Raw genomic sequence first — 24,760 nt, 5'->3', positions numbered from 1 at the left:
TTGAGTGTGTAGAATATTATCAATATATGCTGATATTAACTTGCAGGCATCTCTTTAAAAATCATGCTTCAATTGTCTCAAACCTTTAAAATTCTTCTCCAAATCATACACTGTGTTTGTCTCCATCCCAACCTTTGCAATCGTTGCAGATATAATAAGGGAAATCAATAAGGTGACCTGGACTCACCTCATCAGTGTCCTCAGTGAAAAGTCTGAGTGTCTGTAACATTTTGTACAATTATGACTTTTTTTTTTTCTGCAGCACAGAGGAAAACATTGCAGGTGTGTAATGACGGGGTCACAAATGAGAGTGAGGAGAACACATTCCAGACTGCACGCAGCAGCTAATTCAATCTACATAACAGAAAATCATGTGCTCAATTTCATGCTTATCAGGTTTTACAAAGTGCAGGGCCAGCTCAAAGCCGGAAAATAGGCTTGGAGAGCGATGAAAAGAGACCCCTAAATACATTTTTCCCTGCTCATTCCTGAAACTCAGCAGCAATGCTTAGTGGAGCCCGCTAAGCCTTATGATATGTGAAATAATATGTTATCATCATGTGCTTTGTGCGAGCATATACACTCAGCCTACAGACGACGACAAGAACACATCATTAGACACATAAACCTATGACTAATCTAAAGTCAGTGTCGCATCGTCTCCTCAAAGCTTTATAAGCGGTGAAATGAGGTTACTTGGTGACAGAATGCTGAGGATTACGAGTGTGAGATGAAATATTAAGAAAATATAAAGTTCAGCAGAATCTGTGGGCAGGTTTCTCCTTTAGGGATCAATGGAGTATCACATAAAACACACAACAACGTAAACCGAACATGTGTTACATGGAAGGAGGAAGACACTCACTTGTTGAGGTAAATCCGTTTCTCTGTGAACTGGCCCGATCCGTGCACGGGGTCCTCATACGGCTCATTCTGGACCACCTCCACCCCCTCCCCTCGTTCACTCTGTTCAAGACTGTGTTTACTGATCATATACAGCTGGCCAATCCGGTACTGAAAGACAGACAGGAGACAAACAAAGACGCTTGAAATTAGAGATTGATTGTTTTATTAAATCTGTCACCCTGACAGCAGCAAACATCTGCAGTACGACTGTGAAGCCACTCTGAATGGAAACAAGATGCACTTGCTTTTAGTCCAACGACTGACTCAACGGTATCATTTAATAGCTGCCATAAAAATAGATGCAGAAGGGAAAATACCCGGATTACCACTCTCACTGCACTGCCCTGCCACCTGGGGACAGTCGCCAGAGTAAAGAAAAGATGTGGGATTAGGAGCTGTCGGCAGCATAGTGACAAAGGCTTCAGATCAGGTCTGGACCAAGCAGCACAACAATAGTAACAGCAGCACCAGTAGCCAGCTAGGTGACCCTATCCCACGGCCCCTTGCGACACATCAGTCAACACCCACAGCTTTCATTCTTCAAACCACTGACTGACCCACTTGGCCCACTGACAATATCACTTTTGGCCGCCCTGACAGGCCGGACTGGGGCGTCACACGGAAACTATTTTCCATACATTTGGAAAACGACAAGCACTGGAGCGAGAGTGCTCCAGGACGGAGATTTCCGATTACTTTGAGGCCTATTTCCGGGCCGGGGAAATCGATCCGGCCATGATGGTGACTTATGGCACTCTGCTGGAATGCCAAGGCTTCATTTGGGACTCAACTGCAAAACACACACACACACACACACACACACACACACACATAAACAGAGCTCCAACTAAGGATAGCTGTGTTAAGCTAATGGAAAAAAAGGACAAGGACTGCCTGGGATCCTGACTTGTGACTCTACATCCAGCCACAAACAGCAAGGAATGGAGAGAAGAGAAATGTGATCGTGCAGTGGAAATAAAAGCAGAGCCAGTATGTACCGGTAAACAAGCTCAGGGTGTAAGTTCTTATATCACAATGTCAAATTTTTCCATCTGCCGACCATGACAGAAAAGCAAAGGGGCTGGGAGAGAGTATTCCCAGCTGGAATGTTGATGGCGGTGCGTCTCTGACTGAACAGCTGTTGGAGTCTGGCATAATTTTTCCGCCGCAGTGAACCAGTCACAGGGCAGGCATAACGGCACACAAAGCATCAGTCGACTAACTCAGTGTTTTGCTTTTATGACCCTCAACTTCACAGTTTTGGTTGAGTCTCACGGGTGTCATTTTCAGAGGCAACGACAGCTTTTACAAAAATTGATCGTGCACTACCTGCCAAGCCTCAAAGAGCAGACAGACAGAGTTAGCAACGGTGAACATAGTGGAGCATTTAGCAGCTAAAGAGACAGATATTTCCCTCAGGAGTTGGTGCAGATCAAAATAAAATAAAATGATGGTGAACATTGGACTTTTGTCAGAGGTACACAAAAACAACTGCATGATTGAATACTAATGTTGCTCTGCTTCTATTGGATGTGTAAATAAGCCACTGTTTGCTAATGCATTGATACTCCATTATCCATCTGTATAGGTTGATAATATGTCAGTTTTGTGTTTGTGGCTCATTGCGCTCCACACAAGGGGCCAAAAATGTATTAATGCAGGTTGAAACAATTCAAAAACTGCTCTACACTGCAACAAGTGAGATGAAATATAATCAATCAAGCCAATATATGCTTGTTTTTTGTCTGATGAAATAAATCTTCTTACCAGGTAGTTTTTCAATTTGAGGATTTCACTTGTTTCAAGGTTTTTTCTACTAACTTAATGCTTTAAGAGTTTCCATTATTATAAAGCTGCTTGATCAACACTGACAAGAACAAAACTGCTTTGTGGAAGTCAGAATCTCTTTACATCCAAACAAAAGCACTTGTTTTTAGTCTGGCTGCACTACTTTTAAGATAACTGTGGCTTCTTTTGGGCTACATATTTTAAGTCTTTGCCACTTTCGCTAAAGTGAGTTAGTTATTTCAAAGGCGAAGTAATTGTTGGAATAATTCACATTCCCATCATCTTGTCCACTCCTTGTAATGCTCTACAGCGTCAAAGTATTATTTGTTGAGTATGTCAAACAATATACTGTGAGTGTCATTTGGGCGAGAGAGATGGAGCGTGAGGGAGTTCATGACGTTCAGACTGCAAACACAAGGACGCGGCTGATCAATAATTGCACTTCCACAGATTCACGTTAGAACGAGAGAACAGCATACGTCAGTCTCCCTGTTGGATGAAAAGCATCAAGGCAGACTACCCACTCGAGAGGACCCCTGAGTGCCACTCTGATCACACTGATGGCTGCCAACAGTAATGTATTAGCATTAAGCACCATCTTTCCTGTTTCCCTTCATTCATTCGGGGCTCAGGCGTATTGTATAAACATGCCAGCTGCTGCAATGTTCTTCCTACCTGCCATTGTATTCCTGATGGCTGTTTACCTGCGAGCTGCGGCTGATGAATGAGAGGCTGTTTTCATTGTTGTTGTCTTTGGAAATCTTATGGGCACTCTAATGTGAGCAATTAGTCACTGCGCACATCACAGTGTCCATAAATAATCTCTTACTAGCTTTCTTTCTCTCTGAAGACAGTAGAGCAATTGAGTAGGATGGAGAGCTTTGTCCTCCGCCATATCCTCTATACAAAAACTCAGCTAATTGTCAGAACTTGAAACTGACTGATGGCAGAGTATCATGGAGTATCATCATACACATGGAGCTACTCTTAAAGCCAGTTATTTTAGGCTTCTGACAGCTAAAAGGCCACTTTTAACAGGGAAACCGGCAGGGCGAGCTGACCCAAGACAAATAATAACACCAAAAACACATCTGATTTTGGCCCTTCTGCTACCTTCCTTTCAGTGCCTTTGTGAAACACCTCTGTTTTCACATCACAAATTCGATATGATGATGTAGCAAAAAGTGCAAAGAAAAAAAGAAAGAAAGCCTGAATAAACTTGGGGCACGGTGGAGACAGAGGAGGAGGGGGACAGAATTTTGGGTGAGGAAAAAGTTCAAGGAATATTTTGACATTTATGGAAATATGCCTCTTTGGTGGAGAATTAGATGAGAAGATCGATAGCACTTAGCTCAAAGACTGGAAATGGGTTAGAGCCAGCTAGCCTCGCTGCAAGCCAAGAGATAGTCCGGTACATAATCCACGGTCAAACGGTGAACTGACGGGTTTACACAAGCACTAACAAAGGACATGTAACGTGTTAATTAGTGAGCTTTAGAGGTGGATTTTGTTACTTTTGGACAGAGCCAGGACAGCTGTTTCCATCTGTTTCCAGTCTTAGCTTAGTGCTATGCTAAGCTAGCAAACTGCGGGCTTAAGCCTTATATTCCAATAGACAAATATGACAATAGTATCAATAATCTCAACCAAAGCTGGATTTATTCCTCTGTGAAGAAACCTAGAAATAGAAGGGTGTTACGGGAATGATTGAACTGAGAATGATTTCTCCAATAAATGCCAAAAAATAACCCAAAACAACAAAAAACAATAACAACAACAAGGAAAAAGTACATAAGCATGCAAAATGAGTGATCATAGCTTAATATGCATATATAAAATGTAGAATTGAACTTAAGGATGAAAGCACTGAGTCTATTCTGTGATCAAACTGTGTCTCTTTCTGCCTTTCTGGCTCTGTCTTCTCACACAACAGCAGGTGGTGGGGAGCTGTGGTCATTGTCCTACAGCCAAGAAGTGTGTTAGTGTGAGTGTAAGATAAGAGTCCTGACAGAGCGCGCGCGCACACACACACACACACACACACACACACACACACACACACACACACACATAGGACAATACTGGGCGCAATGCAAACATGTAATTAAAATTCAACCACAGACAGAGTAATTAGTGCTGTGACTGCTCTGCATTCTTGAAGAAATGACTGTGCTCCCGTTGAGATGAATAGCTTCTGCGTTAAATGTCCATTTTAGGCCTGTGAGTGTGTCAATGAGGGAGAGAGACAGAGATGTGTATGTGTGTCCATGTGCGTAGGCAGATCGTCCTTCATCTGACTCAGTACTCACACAAAAGGGGATAAATAAAACATCACATTATTGGCACAGTTATTGGCCCAGTTCATTTGGTAACCCATTGTGTAATCATGTATATGTGAAGCTGTGATTTGATTCACATTGTGCACTATCAGAGCCTTGAGTTCAACATACGATGTGTAAAACCGAAAGGCTCCAGAGTTATTCCTTACAAAATACCATACTCCATTGTATCCTTGTGCAATCCATCTTGTTTTATCTCATCTGCCCATATGGTGAATAAAGCATCAGAGGGTGCACACATAAAAAAAACGTGAAGCCTCTCATGGCAGATGCACACAAATAGTGGCCAAATGAAAATTTCACAAATGTAAACAGACATATTCATATATGTTGGCCAAGATGGTTCCTGATTTATCGAACCATATGCTAGCAAGCATATTCCAAAACCTGGACCACAAATATGTTCAATTCTTGGAATGAATAACACTGCAGCAGCAAATGTATCTTAAAAAAAAACAAAAACCTGAGGTTAAAACAAGTTATTTCCTGTCAGTGTTCACATCTTGTTCCCTTCCACCTCCATATGCACTGGACCGGTACACCATACACACAAAATTACACAGTAGACTGGGAAGAATTATGCTGTACATTGCTTGTACATTATAATGGACCCATAATCACCTGAATCTAAAGTCATACTAGATAAGGACATTGACTGACATATTACATGTGGTTCCGCAGGTGCACAGCACATATTTCTACAGAGCTAGCTGCAAAAAACAGACTCAAAATCTGCCAGCAGATGAAGCAAAAACACATACAACAACACTGCATCGTGCCTTCAGGCAGTGTGAGAGAGCAACCTCCATTTACTTCTTCATCTCACAGACTTAATGAAAGCAGCCAGCATCATGGTAAACAGAGGACTGCTAAATATCAAACATAGAGATCACAGAACTCCATTAAAAATACAAGCAGGAGGCCTGGTGGCCGACACAGAGGCGCACGAGCTCATTCACTGTTATAAGTGACATGTTCTGCAGGGCAGAGCTGTGTCAGGGGAGTGGGAGTCCCACACAGGACCACACAGGACCTCACACAGGATGGAAGTCTTATTTAGCTGACACTGTGGTGGGCATTCATGCTACCATGTTAACATTCCTGAAGCCAATGATTTAGCTTACAGCCCGACCTCACCAATCAACTCATTTCTCAACCAGACAGCAGAGATATACAGGGAAGCCCGCTGAGCTTGTTAAGGCACAGAGCGCGAGAGCAGCTTCAGCTCTGCATCAACTGATGTGTCCGCAAGTATTCCTGCGATGCTGCTGCTAATGATTACCAACACCTCAGGACACATTTATGGGCTCATTTTCACATATGAAGAGAAAATGAACAGAACCAGAACAGAAAAAGAAAGGGCCACATCGGACGACCGCTGAGGACTTTCTCCCAAACCAACAATCATTCCAACCTTAACTCGGATGATGTTACCTCACTTTGCAGAAAGTCGCTCAGCCTCAAGCTCTAAAACAGTGCTTTTTAACAAGGACTAAAGGACAACTCACACACACATCACACACTGCTGTTTCAGCAGAAATGCTCCTGAGAGTGAGCGCATACAGTATGACCGATCGCTCCATTTCACACTGATTCAGCAAAACGTGAAGGTCAATGTTAACTCCCTGTAATGGTTTGATAAATTCACATGCTGTAGCTGTGCTGGTCACATAGGCAAATGAAGGAGGCTGTCAAGGATGGTGGCCGGCTTGGGGGAAGCAGTGTGCGTGGTGGTACTTGGCTCAACACGAACGTATGCCGTAACACACTGGCGAACAATTGCCTTTCCTAATTTCATGGCGTCAATCAGGCAGTGCAGCAGCCAATGGGGCGTGACAGGTCCGACAGCAGGTTAACCTGCTGTCAGTGCCTTTTCCTCATGAAGAACAGCAGCTTCAGATTCCAGGAGGCTCATTTTGAACTGAGTGGGCTTGCTCCCTCGTGTCAACCTAAGCAGAAAGGAATTTTCTAGACTGTATAGTCTTGAGATATAGTCTTGCTATAGCAAATCCTCTTACACAAGATATATAGATGTAGTCATGTGTCCTTGTAAACAAGTCCTAGTCATAACCAGTCGTAGTCATAACTCCTTAAAAGCACTTAAAGTCTGAAAAAAACATGTCTGGAGCAAACCACCTGCTTGCCTATACTGTTGATTAATGGTGTTTTGTGCTTCTTAAGGGGAAGATTAAGGGAAAATTGAACGGGAAATGTAAATCTCTACTCTAGTGTCATAAAATCAGCCATTAGAGGACCTGCATGCATCTTCAGATATAGCACAGACTGTATAACTATCACGCGCAGGATGCACAGCAACAATATCAGAAATCTAGACAGATACTGGTTTTGAGACACACCTCAGTACAATGCAGGGGAATTTAATGTGTTTTGCTCAAATGAGCATCACTGGGTGACAATCATTTGCACTTTATTTTTGCCAGGTGAAAAACGTTACATAAACTATGTCAAAGACATGTGGAGGGGTGTAACTTATTCATTCTGATGGCTGCAGGTGGGAGCAAGCACTCTCCTGTTGTGCTTCTCTCTTCATCCATCTCTTCTCATCCCGCAGAGGTCACTGAACCAAAGATTACATAACGTCAAGATCACTCACTACAGATTACTCCACTATGCATCATCTCTGCTCCCCGCCTGGCAGCACACTGGGTGTCCTACTGAAGTGGCGTGTTCATATGCATGCATGTAACAGGAAAGACCAAGGGTGAGGAGAGAGGGATGGGCTGGTGTGCAGTGTGAAGGAGAGAGGGAGAGCTGACGAGCAGGAATGAGAGAGCAGGAGAGGGAAGTGCTGCAGAAGAAAGATGGTCAGGAAACTGAATGTTGAGCCATTACATAAGAGGATTTGATTGAGGACAGCTGTCTCTCTCTTGCCCTCCTCCTCTTCCCATTTTTATGACGCATGTCACTTTCTCCTTTCACCGTTTTTCAACATTTTTCTTTTGACATTACTCTGCTTTGCATTACTGACTCTTTCCCTCTTCCTAGTGTTTCTCATGTCCTCCCCTCTCTGTCTCTGCCTCTTGTATCTACAGACCAGGTGTGACAGCATCATTATGTCAGACATTCTTCCGATGCTGTAGCGCCTGAAGGCATCGCACCCATCTTATTCAAACCCTACAATAACAGCCTTGAAAATCTGTCACAATGAACAACACATTAGACCTCAACTGGGCTGGCAGTGGCGGCAGTATATAATCATGCTGCTTCAAAGGACTCTTGATGTGACAAATGCCTGCAAAATACGACAATTAAATACGACTGGATCATGTGTTATGTGTATGTATTGTATCTAGTTTGAAGCTTTGATTTCACACTTATGTCCCATTTTATTCCTCCTCCCTACTGTGTGTTGTGCAAGATTATGTGTGTTTATTTATATTTTTCAGATTTCATCTAATAGAGGAATTTGCTCTGAAGTGTAAACACAGTGCCAAAGGAATATTATGGCTGCTGTGATTTATGGCTGTAGGGATGCAATTTATCTGCCAGTTGATCGATCGGTCAGTTCATACAGCATCATCAGGTCAAAGCTGCAATTTGCGTAATACTTTGGTTTATGACCAAATACCTGCAAAATAATAATACCCTCAGCAATTTTAGCATGCTAACAAGCTAAGCTAAGATGGTGAACATGGTAAAGATCATACCTGATAAACATCAGCATGTTAGCATTGTGAGCAGGTTGGCTTACTGATGATAGCATTTATCTTAAAGTACAGTCTGAATGAACGACAAGCGTTTTTCAAATGTTGTTCAAAAGCCAGCAGGAAATAGACTTTTTTTTTTTGCCATTTTACCTTTGATGTTTAACTGCTGACGCCCCGTGATGCTGGTTCATTTAACGTACTGAGATCCTGAAGTGCAGGCAGTGCTTTAGTGATGAGTAGAGCCTTTAAGATGGGATCGATATTTGTGTGATGTGAGAAGAAGAAGAGATCAGAGATACTCACTGTGAACTACTAAGAGAGAACAGCCAAACAGAGACTCACGCAGAGGAAATAAAACTGAGTTACTACTTGAAAGAATCAATGAGTGAAGGCTCCATGCTGCCAAAGGCTTTTGGTTCACCATCGAATGGCAATGCTAGATTAAATCCATTTCCTCATTCAAGTCATATGGGGTCCAGTACACACACACACAAGCACACATTTGGGAATGGTTTGTGATGTTCAGTTGACTGCAGCAACGAGAAACATGTTGTGAGTGAACTCAAATATTGAATGGAGCAATTTAATTAAGAACAAATGGAAATATGGATTTTACTTAGCTATCCAGTCTGTTTAATATAACTCCCTGCAAAAGCTTAATTTAAAGCCAGTAAGAGGCAGGAGCAGGGAGAGATCAATCAATTCCACCCCACCCTCATGGAGAATAAATAAAAAAGCAAAACCCACAGGTGGATGCTAAGGTGCGATACACATCAGCAGTGATGCTCATTTCGAGCAATTTGATTGCTGTAATTCGTGCATAATATGCACATGTGGGCACACACACACAAACACTGTGTTTCAACTCATTTTGGGGCTGCACTCATTGTGACATTAAAAATCATTTATTGTACCAGCAATACACAATATTCTCAGTCAAATATCCACCTCTACTTTTTCAAAGAACTCAGTTTTGAGGAACCAGGTGATTTTTTTTTGACTCACTTGGTTGATAAACCAAGTGAATGAGGTCTGAGTCTCCCTCCATGTTGCATAAGGCTTTTGCCCCTCTGTTCCACTCTGGAGTGTTTCGGTACACTTTAATTTCTGGTTGCTTGGGGAAAACCACCTCATTTATTATGCATAGATAGAGAGAGCACAGTGTACTTCTTACAGCTGTGCTGAGAAACAGAGAGATGAGGAAAAAGTGAGCAGGAAAAGCAGAGCAAAGGAGAAAGAGAGAAAAGGATTGACCACAAATGCTATCTTTGTTTGGTCATACATGTAAAATCAGCCTCTCCATCAGCCTCCTACCACCTCATATCTTCTCTGTGGTGGAGCCTGTAACCCAGAAAAGCTGCACATCTGGGAAAGAGCAAGGCAAATGCTAAACTGAAAAAAGCCTGTTTAACTGGAATGATGATAATCATAAATAAAGATAAGTTTGATGAGATCGCATGTCAAGAAATGGGTTTGGTTCTTGCGATGCTTTGCAGCCTACCAGCAGTGGTAGGCAGAGGATCCTCCCACCCTTGGAATAAAGTAATGTGACCAAACATCCTCACTATATTACTGCATTTCACTGCACTGCATGTTAACAACCAAGGATTTCTGTTTTGCCAACAATACCTGTGACAAGGTTGTTTCCTCATTGTTGTGTAGGTTTACACTTTATTAAAATTCTGTGCAGGAAAGCTAATCAGCGTATGTTCTGAAGATTTATTTTTTTCAGCGTTTGCCTTTATTGATGGAGCTCTTTGACGGGGCAACCCTGCAATTGGTACATTTAGCATTAACCGCTTTCACTCAAATTTCACATTTCACTCAAAACCACAAAACAGCAACAAAGTCAGAGGGAGCCATGAATGTTGGTACAAAATACTTTGTCAATCCATGAAGTAGATGTTGAGATATTTAACTGGATAGGTGAGAACTGAGACCTTGAGTACCACTTGAGTCAAAGCATCCATAGCTGTGACAACAATCTGTACATCAACTCAGCAACAACTATTTATACCGGTAACAATTTCATAAAAACATTGACCTTTTTAGATGCAAAAGGGGGAAAAAAAACTTGTATTGTGCATTGATGCAAACTGCTCCTGAGATGCTCCTGAGCGCTTATCTTTCAGTCCCTCTGTATTTAAACATGCCGTCGTATAGCTCTCAAGTCCTCACTGAGAAAGATGAGATTTGTCAAGGTTGGCTGTGTTCGATGCAACCTTTCCTCATACCTTAAAAAAAAAAAAAAAAAAAAAAATCACATGAACGCAACACAACATCCCACAACCTTGACATCCCATCAGATCGTTTTTTTCATGTATTTTTTTTCTATATTTCTTTCTCTCTTTCTCCATTATTGTAAATGCTTTTTAAAATAAATAAATGATCCAAAATTGTATGCTATTTCGATTACACACTAAAATGCATCCAATGTAAGAAAAAGGTTATACAAGTAAATATTTAGAGCAAGTTTGATTTAAATATGTCAGTAAGATTGAAGTGATAGTGAAGGCAGACGTTTTTGTAAATGTTAATTAAAATATTCAATAATCACGATAAATAATTCAGATCATTTAATCGTCGTGCAGCCCTCTTTTATCAAAGCGTGACCGTGAACCACACAGGACTGAATGAAACGCCAACGCTTGGCCTGGCTGAGAGCGAGCGACCTGCACCGTGATGACAGAAGAAGAGTGCTTCCCTTCACACCTGGAGGCTGGCACCCACGGGAGGCACCTGGGGGAGAAGACTGGGTGCAGCTCAGACGAGTGCCTACTCTGTGTCCATGTAAACAGATTTATGTCCCCATAAATCAGTAATACACGTCCACACACACACACACACACACACCTGCAGGATATTCCAATACAATTACAAGTGAATCTTGAGTAGCACTCAGACTTTAATCAGGCAGAAATTGAGCGTTTGATCTTGAATTAAAGCTCTAACTAAGAAACAATAATTGGATTTTTTCCCTCTTTTGAAATCTGTACCAACGCACTTCTTCCACAAAAGCCTTGGAAAAAGATTCTCTTTAACATCAACTGGGACGCACTTATGATTGTGAGTGTGATTTTTCAGCCCACGGATCAAAAGATTTCAATTCAAAGGCGATGTCAAGACCTTTTGAGGCTTAAAAATCAAGTAAAAACATACAAAAAAAAAAAAAATCGCCAAATGTGGAACTGTGAAGAGTTTTTCCAGCACCTAAGTGGATGAATGAATGTCTGGCGCTTAACAGTCACAGCCTTTGCAGACAGCACACAGCTAATATAACACAGTGTCATGCCTTCACTGCTTCTTCCAATCTTGTAGCCGACACACAGACCAGAGAACAAAGGACAGCTGGTGGCAAGACACCAAAGCTTCTAATATAATGTGTTTTGATGTGTGGAGGCTCTCTGCTGGGACTGATCTCTGTGTCAAATGAAGTTCCCACAGAAAGACCCCCCCCCCCCCCCAAAAAAAAAAAAAAACAATACTTCAACACGACTGTCAAGTACAAAACAACTGAAGAGAATTATGTTTGTCAAAGGCCACTTTATGCCAGTTTTAGTCGGACGATGGGTGGAGGTCTATTAAAACGTGACAATGCATCGCAGCACAGCACATGGGAGCAAAACTGGCTTTCTCCAAGAGAATCTAGCTGGAGAAATCAGGCTTCTTCAACCCTCACACCGGAAACTGTTGATCCTATTGGTGCGTTTAAAAAAATCAGGTTAACTGAAAGTCGACTGTGAAGTGGAGAAGAGAAAGACGAGAGACGTGCATGCAAATACGTCCAGCCGTTCGGCTCAGTGCCTGAAGTGCAGGCTTACGTCAAGACAGCTGCAGAGTTTTACAAGCAACCGCTCAAAGGCGCGCACACACACACACACACTCACATGATCTTCACAGGCATTAAGCCAATGATATTTTACTATGAGAGCAGTGTTCATGACCTCTGTGCCAAAATAGCCGTCACACAAGAATAGTGTATGTCAATAAAAATGCTTCAAGAACGTCAGTGTGAATAGAAACAACTTGGCACTCTATATTTCACCTTATAAGCTCAAAATGATTTTGGGCACAAGGTCAAGCCATGTGTTATGTTTGTCTAGAGAAAGATTGTCATTTGGGGAAGAGGGAAAATGTAACAACTGAATAGCGCTGAAAGCAGCTCCTGGAAAAGTCGCATCACTGCAATTAAATAGTAATTTGGAGAGCGGAGGATAACTCATTGGAGTCTGCTGACAAAAGCAACAGATGCAGAGGGAGAGAGAAGAGGATCCATGCTGCTGGCCACCTGCACACATGGCACTAACTAGCTGCCCAGGAACAATGAGTCAGAGAGAGCAGGCAGGAACAAATACACAGAAAGAAGAAAATATTGTGTCAACTGTTGACAATACAAAAGGAAGGACACGCACTGTGAAGAATGCCATAATCACCTCATTTTCCACAAGATGAGAGGATTTTCATTCCTTTTGACTTGGTGATTTGAAAAATTTATGTCATGCAACAGCTTGTTCAAATTGCTTTTTGTTGTGCACATGCTTGCCCACATGAGTTCAGTCAAAGATGTTCTCCTGGGACGATGCTCTTCTGTCTGTCTCCGCCGGTTTTCTGACGCGTGAAGCGTCTTTGTCACATCTCGCAGTAGGTGACATTTACCAGTTCATTGAGATAAAAAGAAGTGCCTCTTTTTGTTCCTTTGGGATGCTGCAGCCCCGTTTTCAACAGCTGTTCTCAGTTTCAGGTCTTTCAAAAACAACAAAAATCATTAAAGGCAGTTGAACATTTTAATTTGAACATCTTAATGTGAGACGATAATGACTGCTAATAAGTGTGTGCCCTCCAGCAAACTCTCTCCCGCTGCTGTTTCTCAGGAAAACCAAATGGCTCCTTGGGTCAGCTGGGTTCAAGTCGACGGACACACACACACACACACACACACACACATGAACAGACAGCCACTTCATCATCAAAGAGATTTCTAATCAGCTGTGAGCTGCTGATGTTCCTATAGCAACTGGGGACACTTGTACCAATTATTCTAGTATGCACACTGTGTATCTGTGCATACGCCCACATAATGTAGATGGGTATGGACATATGTTTGTGTGTGTGTGTGTGTGTGTGTGTGTGTGTGTGGCCATTTTACAGTGAAGACCTTTGACATGCTGAGAAGGTTAACGGCACATGCACTTGTTCCCCACCACCACTAGAATGAGAATGCTACCATGATTAGCGTCTTCATCTTTGTGAATTCATGTGATGGGGAAGGACAATGTGCAAATGCAGATCTTTGAGTTCAAAATGAAATCATGACGCACATAAGTGAACATAAACCGCTCTCTGAAAAGGTTTGCAAACACGTCTACCTCAGCCGAAACCCGGCAGATTTGATTCCTGTTTTAACTTAATATTGAAGGCTGAATATGAGACTGCATTGCTTGTTAAGGCGGAAGCGGATTAGGGGAATCAGCGTAATTTTAAATACAGAAAATGACCACGTCACTCTCCATTATCATATAATGAGTCTGATCACATACATCATCACCAATCAGAGTGCACCATGCGTCCTGATACACTGTGATCACATTATCGTGCGGCATGCCCAGCTGCTCCCTCGCTCATGCTGCATCTCTTCTAACACCTGTCCCATAACTCTATTGACACATTCACAGTGTGTCAGGGCAGCTTCTATTCTCAGTAGCTATTGTTTCTCCTTGTTTAGACAGGATGTTGACAGTAAGTAAGGTTTAGGGGGACAGGAAGAGAGGAGGCGGTATACGGGCAGAAAGGGGTGATTAAGAGTTTCCTATTCTGATGAGGTGAATGATGTTAGCTGCCCATTAAAGTGGTGGGAGTGCAGTCTGATCTGTGGCACGCACAAACATGCACTTGCTGCTGGCACTGCCGGTATCAGCTGCCACAGTCTGCATCAGTTGTCAAAAATGTGATTTTGATGTGCACAGAGGGTCGTAGGTGTTAATTAGGGGGTCGAGACCCTCTGCGACCCCTGCATTTCACACATCTGCCTCAATTTTCCACAACCTCAGCAGCACTCTGCTGCTGCACATCCTACTAGACTCTGCAAAATAAATAATGTATCAATGAAGCTGCTCTCTGGATTTAAAGCAGTGTACCTGGGTTCTTGGGGAGCGTCAGTGCATGCGTGTCTGCGGTGTGTGCAAGGGAGCATTAAAAATGTGTCTGCTTTCTCTAACCCCACAGGACCTCTGCTTGAGGCTCAGTGCTGCAATGTGCGGCGCTTCAAACACAGCGCCAGAAGGAGCAGCAACTGGGCACAACAGATGTCAAGCTGTGAGCATGACATGGGCTACGGGAAGAGCTACTGGAGGTGATTTCAGTTCATTTTCAAGTTAACTATAAGATAAGATGAGATAAGAGAGAGGTGTCTTTTATTGGCCACAAAACTGAACTTTGCTGTGGCTTTCAAGTGTGTGATGGAGCCAAAAGACAACTGTCAGACGGCTGTTTTCTGCACTGCTGTTTTGGACAGTGCACTGATGAATTACTAAGACATACCTCCCAAATGTTGCACATCACCCCTCTTTCTCCTCACACTGCAGCTTGTGTACTTTCCACCAACAACAGCAGTTTATGTATTTTTTATTAGTTTTTTCACCTGGCAGGTTTATCTCATTGATGATCCTTCTGTGCCTTATTTTATTAATACTTAACACCCTCAGTCACTGCTGGTCATGGCTGAAACAGAGTCCTTTTTTCAGTAGACTGCATTACACTCACTAAATCCATTTACAGGCCATGCTATATGAAAAACCTTGGAATCCCAATAGTAAAACATCTGCATTTTAAAATATAAACAGAAAACAGATTTTCAAGATGCATGTAAGTGTATTCCAGCCCTCGCTCTGCTGTAAAAGGTGTCTGTGGTGACTTGCCACTGCTTCACTAATCCAGTGCACGAAAATCTGAATCCCCGCAGTCCCTCGTCTCATCAGAGGGTCACAAAACATGGCAACACAAACACACTGCGGTAGCTCATTAAAATGATGTAGCCCGAAGAGAAATATTGTCGAAATTGCTTTAAATTTCAAATTGTTCTCCAAAAGATTAAGACGCTGAACACAATGTAACACGCTTAAAATTCCTTGTTGCAAGATCTCAAAATAATGTATTAGAGAGAAAACAGCAACAGCCAGATGCAGAAAGAAGGGTTCTCAGCTGGAGAAACAGAGGAAATTAGCTTTAATAGCAGAAGCATAATCTGAGACAAAGTTTGTGCGCAACCTTGAAAATACCACCAGGGTTTCAATTATCCACACAGCGGGCGCTGTCCTGTGAGTCAGCAGGCTGGCAGCTGTATCACCACAGAAGTCAGGCAAATGGAAGCAATTCAAATAATGGTATGTAGATAAATAATCACACTAACGGCAGGTAGAGAAGTGATCAGTAACAACCAGCGGTGGAACGCAACTAAGGCGTATTGAACGACTGCACACTCAGACGACTAAACACAGTCCAACAGAGAAACACAACCTGTTACTGGAAGACATAAAGTGAAGAATGAGAAAGAGAACCAGTTCACGTATTCTCGTCATGAACTCTCTTTCTTTCGTTTAACGATTAAATCCACACAGCAAAATTGAAAGAGTCACAAATGTGCTCCAGATCGGCACTCGTTGAGCAAGTGGCATATGGTTCAACAGTTGAGTGAAAGTACTGAATGAGCTATGATGGATCTGGACTGATGGCTCTGTCGATCTGACAGTGATGCTCCTCTACATCACTGAGCATCAGAGGTGGTCTCTGAGGTTTTTAATGAAGATCCAAGGCCAATCTGATAAGCATCTTAAATGCTGCCACTGCCTGAAAGTGGAACCAAGCTCCATTTTAATGAAGCAGGGGGCTAATTTACACTAGCGCCTTTAGTGAATGATGAGGGCAAACTGACACCTCGCCTGTCCACGCTGAGAAAAGGTGACGCTCTTGTTCCCTCAACATATCCTCCGAAGCTCATTATTCAGGCGCTGCTCATGCAAGCCGTGAGAGTAATTCAGCCACTGCTCAGGTGCAGAAAAGACACTTTCTGTTCTTTAACCAGTGGATGGTTGATTAATTGCAGAGGAAATTGTGTGGTAATTGATGAGGCAGTGAAAGCTCTGCTCAGCATAGTCTGAAAATAAATGTCAGGATGAATCCTCCATAGTTGTATGTGAGATTTGTTTTAGTGGGTACTGAAGACATCATTAGATAATAACCAGGTATAGTAATATATACCTGTGGGGTGACACTTGCTTGCTGTGTTCTAGCTTCGAGGCATATTAGAAAGAAGATACAGAGAATAAAAATCATGAAATAGAAGCGACTAATCTAGAGGGCCTCAATATCTGTGCCTATACAGATGCTTCTGAGAATAATCGACGTGCAGAACAATTACAGTGACCAAAACAAAACATGCTGACTTAAGCAAGACAGAACCCAAAGCAATCAATCACCTTCTCAACACACATGCCTCCTCTCCTCTCTCTCTCTCTCTCTCTCTCTCTCTCTCTCTCTCTCTCTCTCTCTCTCTGACGTCTAGCAGACGATCTGAATAAGCATGCTTCTCTCCATCTGGTGCATGTGAGCCAGGTCACTGTCTGGCTGAGCTACGAGCTCCTCAGGGAACAACGAAGGAACAGGCTTCTCATTAGTCAGAGCACCGAGCCTCCACTCTGGGGACGTAAACAAGATCTTGGGTCTGGGCCTAGACGTGCTGTGGGGCATCTCAGAGTGCAGTGACAAAAACAAACATATGGAAACCCCCAGAGACTGACCTTACATCGACTGACGTCACCGTAATCAAAACAGGTGTTTGTCTCTCCTCTCATGCTGCAGTAGAAGATTCCTTACATGGTTTGTGTTAGTGCAAGCATGAATGCAGAATCATTGTGAGAGAAACACAATATATATATATATACAGTATATTCAGGTTATTGCATGAAAAAAAGAGCACTGCAGCTTTAGTTACAAGTTTTTAGTAAAAAAAAAAAAAACAATCAAAAAAACTGAATTGCACTTCTGCCATGAGGAGATGATGTATCAGTGTCTCCGAGTGGTTTTCTCAGCAGTGCTTCAACTTAATCGCCATTCAAAGATGAGAGTCTCCTTAAGGGCGTGTGGAGGATTGCTGGTGATGCAACTTAACTTTTAGCTGTCTAGTCATGTCTTTGTGCACAACAGTGTACTTCAGTAAGAGACTCATTTATCTGAAGAGGAGCATGTTGCCCTCATGCTGCAACGCCATTCCAGGAGACAATATAACCAAGACATCAAAGCACTAAGTGAATCATTACTCATCATGAATGCAAGGAAAAATGCAGCTTACTGACTCCGTGAAGATGCGTTATCGTGCATCCAATTTTCACAGGAGCGCACAGCAGTGGAGATATGTAATTTGCACCATTCCAGATGACAGCACCACTGAAAGACACTGGCCACGTCATTGGTTGCTGCTGCACTGACACAGGATAGAGCAGCAAATGGTTTTCCTTTCACATTATATTTGCATTAGAAAACCATTTTCTGGACAGAAGAAGGGAAGATATGTGAGTAGAGATTAGACATGTTCATTTGTAAAGTCAATGACAGATCAATAGATTAGGTTGGACCCCACTATTATCGTTACAATAGATGTAATAGCCTTTAGCTGTCCACAGAACAGCATCTTCCATCACCACTGAAGCACAGCAGGAGCAGAGCAGAGGAGCCAATCAGCCTCAGGACAAGATGTGATAAAGCAGCATCCTGGTAATTATAAACATGAAACTCACACATTACTTAAGGGTGAAAAGCAGGACAATCAAGTCAGATAAGGATCAATAGGCTTCAGGAGAAGCTGTTCAAATCTCTGATTAAGAGTTCAGATAACTCCGATTTCATCCTCACTCAACCTAAGACCACAATAATGGGTTTTGCTTGACGACAGTGAAGGACTGAATATTCACAAACAGCACAACACACTAAAAAACACACTGATAACACAGTTATTCAGAAGTGAACTGGTTCTCTATAAGGGGCAGCTCCTGTCACATCGTCAGCTGGGTTAAATGGTGTGTAAAACCAGCATCTGTTCATATTCAGGCAACACTAGAAAGAATCAGGACACTATCTGCTTTACAACAGGAGGGTAAGTAAGTGTACACAGTTACAAATGTGTTACACTGTTTAAAATATCACATACCAGCACTGTGTGAGAAAAGTATAGACATGAAGCGTGGGTGCCCATTCATGCGATTAATGTCACTTCATTCAAAGGAAGCATGAGAGCAGATCAAGGACCGAGGAAAAAATCAATGCAGCTGAGCACTGAACATTCAAGAAATACTGTGTCTTATTTGCGTCGTAAAATGTGAAAACACAGCAGCATTGCTTGATCATGAGCTGCTTGTGTGTCACTGTGACCTGAGGGGAACTTCAGCCAGCAGATGCTCCTCTCCCTCACCCTTTCTTTCACACTACCCATCCCTGAACACAACTACTGCGCGTAAATGTGCCTCCACAATGAAACAAGACCAGAAATGTGAATTAAGTCTGCATTTTAGTCATTTAGCACGAAGACAGAGTGATATATAATTCACGCCACAGTTGCACATGCATTCATTCCTGCAAGGAATGAGTACAAAGGTTACATTCCTTTAATAGGTGTGAATATGAGTCCTTATAATAGGTGACCAGGGTATAATACATGGCGTTGGGACACAGAATAAGAGTTGTGAACTGTGCATGAAAGCATTCTTTTATCTGCAACTTGTAACCACTCACACAGCATACAATCACAATCCAAACACTCACAGTAAAATAAATCCACGATTTGTCCTTCACTACCTCAAATAATCACACTATTCCCTCTACTGCTGCTGCTGCTGCTGTACACAATCTTCCTTACAGAAAACAGCACGACTTGTCCTGAACACAACACAACGGACTGAAGGAGAGACAACAGCAGCTCCACCCCGCGGCGGCTGCCTTACCGCACCTCGGTTGTAGGAGCTCAGCATGTCCTTTGGTGCAAAATGATAAGCGCATTACTGATAACTTTGCGATAATCAGCTCCACAGCTAAAAACTACAGCATATCAAACAAAACGTGGCAACCTGCAACTCTGCAGCTGGTAGTCATCGATTTGTGATGGAAGAGAGGACAATCAGCAGGCAGAGCAGGATGCAAAACATCATAAAAACCAAGATAAACTTCACCTACCTCCTCCACCGTCAGAGGCATGCAGATGCGGTACTCCTTCATCAACATAGTCCTTGCACAACGGTGATAGCAACACAGAAGAAGGTGAAGCTTGTCGGATTTCGGGTCTTTGGGGGGCCGATCCTACAAATCAGTTGTTTAATTGAAATAATTTGTCCAACAAAACGAGACCGCTGAGACGAATTCACTGAATCCCGTCCTCACTTCTGCATCTGCAGCACCTGCAACGATTCTGCTGTGCCTACGTGAGTCTCTACACACAAACACACACACAGCAGAACCAAAGTGCAAGAGGGTCTTCCAAGGGCTGCAATAACCCTGCTGTAAAAACTGCCGCTGTCGGTTGTATAAACTACTCAGCCAGCATCATTTTTGCAGCTGTGGAAAGAGTCAAGAAATCAAACTCCTAACAAGTCGCTCGCAACAGCAGCCGCAGCTTCATGCGGCTTCCTCTTGCCGCCAGGTCAAGGATCGAGCTCTCCGTCGCTCCCGGGCTCTTCAGCTCTTCGTTTCACCGTGTTCACCTGAAAGCACTTGTCCAAATCTACGAGCGTGCCTCGTGGTCCTGTGAGTTTTCCTGACAGCTCCGTGCAGGGATGCGCAGCCGTTTGGAGCAGCTTCGTCAAGCGACAGAGGGAGAGAGAGACAGGAAACAAGGGGAGGATTTGACCCTCACTGTAAAAGCATGACAATGAAGAACGACGCAGCCTCTGATCTACTGTATAATGAATATGACAAATAGTTTATGTGTATTGTAGCTCCTTAATCTGAGTACTACTGACTGAATCGGTATTTCCCTTTGCGTCAAACATGATCTTATTTTGAAAAACGCGATCGGAAGTCCCGCGTGTTTTTCTGGCTCGTTTAACACACCGGAGCTCTCCGGACAGGCAGCGTAGATAATGAGCTTGAGGAGCTCAGTGATTTAATTCACAAAGACGGGATGATAACCTACGTTTTAACCATCCATGCTATGTGATACCGTGGCATCTATCTCACAAAGCCTTGGCAGAGGTAGTTTTCCCCTTGATGCTCTCCTCTAAATGCCATGGACTGTATACAGTCTCTGGTTCTGATCCGTGACTGAACACAGTTGTAGATCTGACCCTGGTTCATAACTGGAGCTGGCCATGGTTCTGAAACTCATCCGCGAGTTAAAGCTTGCTGTTTTAAAGTTTTTAACATATGCCTTAGCCAGCTGGAAATGTGATTTCAAAACCAAAATAAAACCACTTTTCCCTCTCAAGTCTTCAAATGTATTTATGAATTACAGAGCTAAAAAGACAAAGCATGCGTCTTGGTGGAGGATAAACACCAGCCACAACCTGGCAACCCACAAATTCTTCATATTAATGGTTTATAGCTGATCTGTAAAATATTAATGAAGATGCTTAAAAGATGTTTATTTTGTAGTGTAGCCGTGCATCCATGTGTAATCATGTAGCCACCATTTGCCCTGCTCTTCCAGCAGTTAAAGTAAAGCTTGCCCCGTTTGAACTCCGCCATTAATAAATGAATCTGATACAAACCCATGTGGAAAAAAATGCCTTAATGATGTATATTACTGGAAACACACCAGGATCTCTTTTTTTCCGGAGGAAAGTCGTGTTATCCAGGTTTACTTGTTAAAGTTTTATATTGTGCTTTGTTAGTCTCATATCAAAAACTTTTATCACGTCATGAACGGAGCAGAAAATCAAAACATGCAGTACTGCTTTCAATCGGCAGATGGCAGCAGAGAGCTTCATATCTGATCACAGGTGACGGCAAGGCGAGGAAGAGGCGGTAGTATTTAAAATTTGTTTCATTTTTCATTTACACGCAATAAGAAAAGGCTTTTCTGGTTCTGTCACGATGTTGAGCACGACACAGTCAATAGGAACTGTAGATACTTGTGTTATTTTCTGCAGGAAAGGTCAACAGCATGTGTGTGTTTTTATGTATGTGTGCATTCATTTTATGTTGAATTTCATGAGGTATGCATGGCCAGCTGCTGAGCTCTAAGTACAGTGACTAAATGAATTTTTAAAACCCTGAAGACCCTGATCATATGCTGCACGGTATGAATTATCAGTAAGAGAAGACAATATCGTATGATGAACTTGAAGATGCAGCATGTATTGGCTATAAGGTTATACAGTAAAACTAGAGTGAAAGTCATGACAGTTAAGATTCATCCAGACTAGTACTCATTAGTTTTGTGTAAATCACACAGCAGTGGACTGCCATTGCTGTTGCTGGTGGCATTCAGAGTTGGTGAAATAACTTTTTCCTCCGTGTTGTAAAGGAAGGAAACAGAAGTTCTTATGTCTCAACTCAAGAGGGTGCAATGCCCTCGCATGTGTTGTGTATCTCAAATACATTTCTTACACTGTTAGTGTCACAGAACAAGACAGCACAGAGGCACCAGCACAGACACAGAATCTGATTCATGCACACAGTACATCACAAACTACCACAAATATAAAGGTCTGCATGTGCCATGGCTCGAACTGCAACTCCCACACAACTCTGCAGCACTATTATTAAAAGCATGCACACACTGAAAAACTTTGTGCACATACAGTTACTGTTGGGATTCTGAGGAATTTTAAGTAAGGACGAGTGGTACTGAGCAGCTGCAAACAGCCAGGAAGAATGAAATATATACCATATGTATATATAATTAAATATATAAGTTATATTACTTAAACCCCTACAACACACTCACTTACTACAGACACAATACATGCAGTGCACACATACACACACACACACACACCCACATCACAGATTTATTAAAGAGCAGTTGACTCTGTTTGGTGGGTGATGCACTCTGTTGAAGTTACAGTCTGAAATCTCTTCGACAGACTGTTCTCCAGCTGAATTCATTACCCGCACACAAGGCAAACACTAACACATGCACACACAGGAAAACAAAGGCAATTTTTGGTCCAAGTTGCCGTAAGACATTATGCTAAGCTGTTTGTAGTGTCAAACTGATGACGCCTGCTACAGCAGACACATATATCAGACACACAGACCAACTCTGTTTATTCCAGCTGGTATCAGAGTGTCGGCAGAGAGGAGAAACTGTTGCTAAGAGACCCGGCTTCCTCCCCTCTTGCCGCTCAGCATCATTAGTTGGCCTTTACTGTCACTTTCCAACCTCTCAGCCCAGTCAGTCCAGTGTTACTGTGGAGAAAGGAGCTTGTTTCTCAGCTTGTTCAATAGTGGGGACCGGGCGGGAGCCAAAATTAATAAGGGGTTTATTAGAGACATTGGTCAGGGGGAAAAAAAAAGCCTGGTGTTAGACGGGCATCACAGGCCGGCTTAATGATTGCATTACATTCAGGTGAAAAGACAGGGAGGGGGTCTGGGAGGGGGACGGGGGTGGATGTTTTTTTACACTTCATTTGTGTGAATTTCTTGCCACTCTGGTGGAACATGATTTAATTCATGTAAAGTTCAAGATGGAGCTTCTGCTTTTGAAAATTAGGCTATTCAGTGTGCACATCAAGGATTTCGGCTCAGCTCGCTCAAAACTATGACTTCTTTGATCCTCCTGTTGCCTGGTGGAAAATTTGTCCGTGGGTTGTTCTGCTTTTCATCTTACCCTGCTCTTGCTGAGAACACATTAGAGGGCACTGAAAATCCGGACCAACAGTGGTAACACACATTGAAAGGCCCTAAATAATATTTTTTCTTCACCTATCGTGATTGAGGGGGGTCACACAATAACAAGTATTAGACCTCTGCAGTTTTGGTGCCGTAATTTCACAGAAGGTTTCGGTGTTTTTGTATTCTTCTGTGCTTTTCCCGCTGATGTGGAGTGAGTGGAGCTTCATTGGAAAAAAAACATTTGATATTTTCCACCCGTCCATCAGATGTCCCTTCACTTTCCACCCCTTCCACATCACCTGACCGTGCCGCCCATCTACACACCTGTTCCCACTTCACCCTCCTCCTCACCTGAATCTCATTTCCTCGTCAGCCCCACAGATACTCAACCAGCCCATTCACAGTCATACTTTTTCAGTTGCAATGTTGGTTTCTTGCCTTCTATTTTTGCTTTTGAGCATCTGCCACTTGAACATTGACCTGAATCTTCCTTCCTTCCTGCCTGCCCACTCGCCAGCCTACCTGTATCAATACCTAACTGCCTACCTACCAGTACCTGCTTGTCAGCCTCTCTTTATCAGTGCATCACTGGAATCATCCTGCCTGCCTGCTTTTCTGCATTTGGGTCTAATCCTGTTGTGACAGAAGCTCCGTCAGGAGGCAAGACATTTTGATGCTGAACCTTTGCATATTACAAAATAAATAAATGATGAACAGCACTGTTTGGTGTAGAACAGTGGAGACTGTCAGGTATCGGTCAGATGGGACCCATCTGCATTAAATATGGTCGCTTTGTCTATCATTATGAAATTCGGTGTTTTGCTATCAATTACATTCATTGCATCATAGCAGGTTGTCAGCTCAGTTTTTAGTGCCACACCAATCACTGGCCTCATATTACCTTATAAAACTATGATTTTTAAACAGTGAGGCATGCTGATTTTAAATTTGGGAAAAAGAGAGCACTGGTATTGGATATCAGAATTGGTATCAGAAGGCAAAAAAATGGGATTGGGGCAACCTCATAAAAGTCAATGGGACAATCCAGATGAATTCAATCCACAACTGAAAAAAGGCCCTCCACACATGTTAATATCAGCAAGAAAATACAGTCATTGTTATCAGTTACTCCACGTCACGTATGAACCAGACTTTGAACGCCATGTATGCCTGAATCGGGCCTCTGCAGATGGCCAGTTCATTAGTGAGAGAAGATGGTAATAAAGTGGCAGGAAGGTGTAA

The 24,760-nt window shown here is 42.7% G+C and overlaps 1 protein-coding gene across 1 annotated transcript in view; it reads right to left on the bottom strand.

Annotated features, from left to right (window-relative positions):
- pitpnc1a (phosphatidylinositol transfer protein cytoplasmic 1a) overlaps nt 1-20,504 on the bottom strand; it is a 33,603-nt gene extending 13,099 nt beyond the window's left edge. Inside the window, exons 1-2 of the mRNA XM_076752066.1 lie at nt 19,919-20,504; nt 866-1,014 (exon numbers count right to left, since the gene is read on the bottom strand). Of these exons, the coding sequence (XP_076608181.1) occupies nt 866-1,014; nt 19,919-19,966 (197 nt within the window). The 5' untranslated portion in view covers nt 19,967-20,504. The remainder of the gene's footprint in view (nt 1-865; nt 1,015-19,918) is intronic.
- Between the last annotated feature and the right edge of the window lie 4,256 nt (nt 20,505-24,760).

This window comes from Chaetodon auriga, chromosome 16 (assembly GCF_051107435.1).
Source record: "Chaetodon auriga isolate fChaAug3 chromosome 16, fChaAug3.hap1, whole genome shotgun sequence".
NCBI classification, from domain to species: Eukaryota; Metazoa; Chordata; class Actinopteri; order Chaetodontiformes; family Chaetodontidae; genus Chaetodon; species Chaetodon auriga.
Note: the sequence above shows the minus strand (reverse complement) of the source record. Positions and strands in the feature narration are given on the sequence as shown.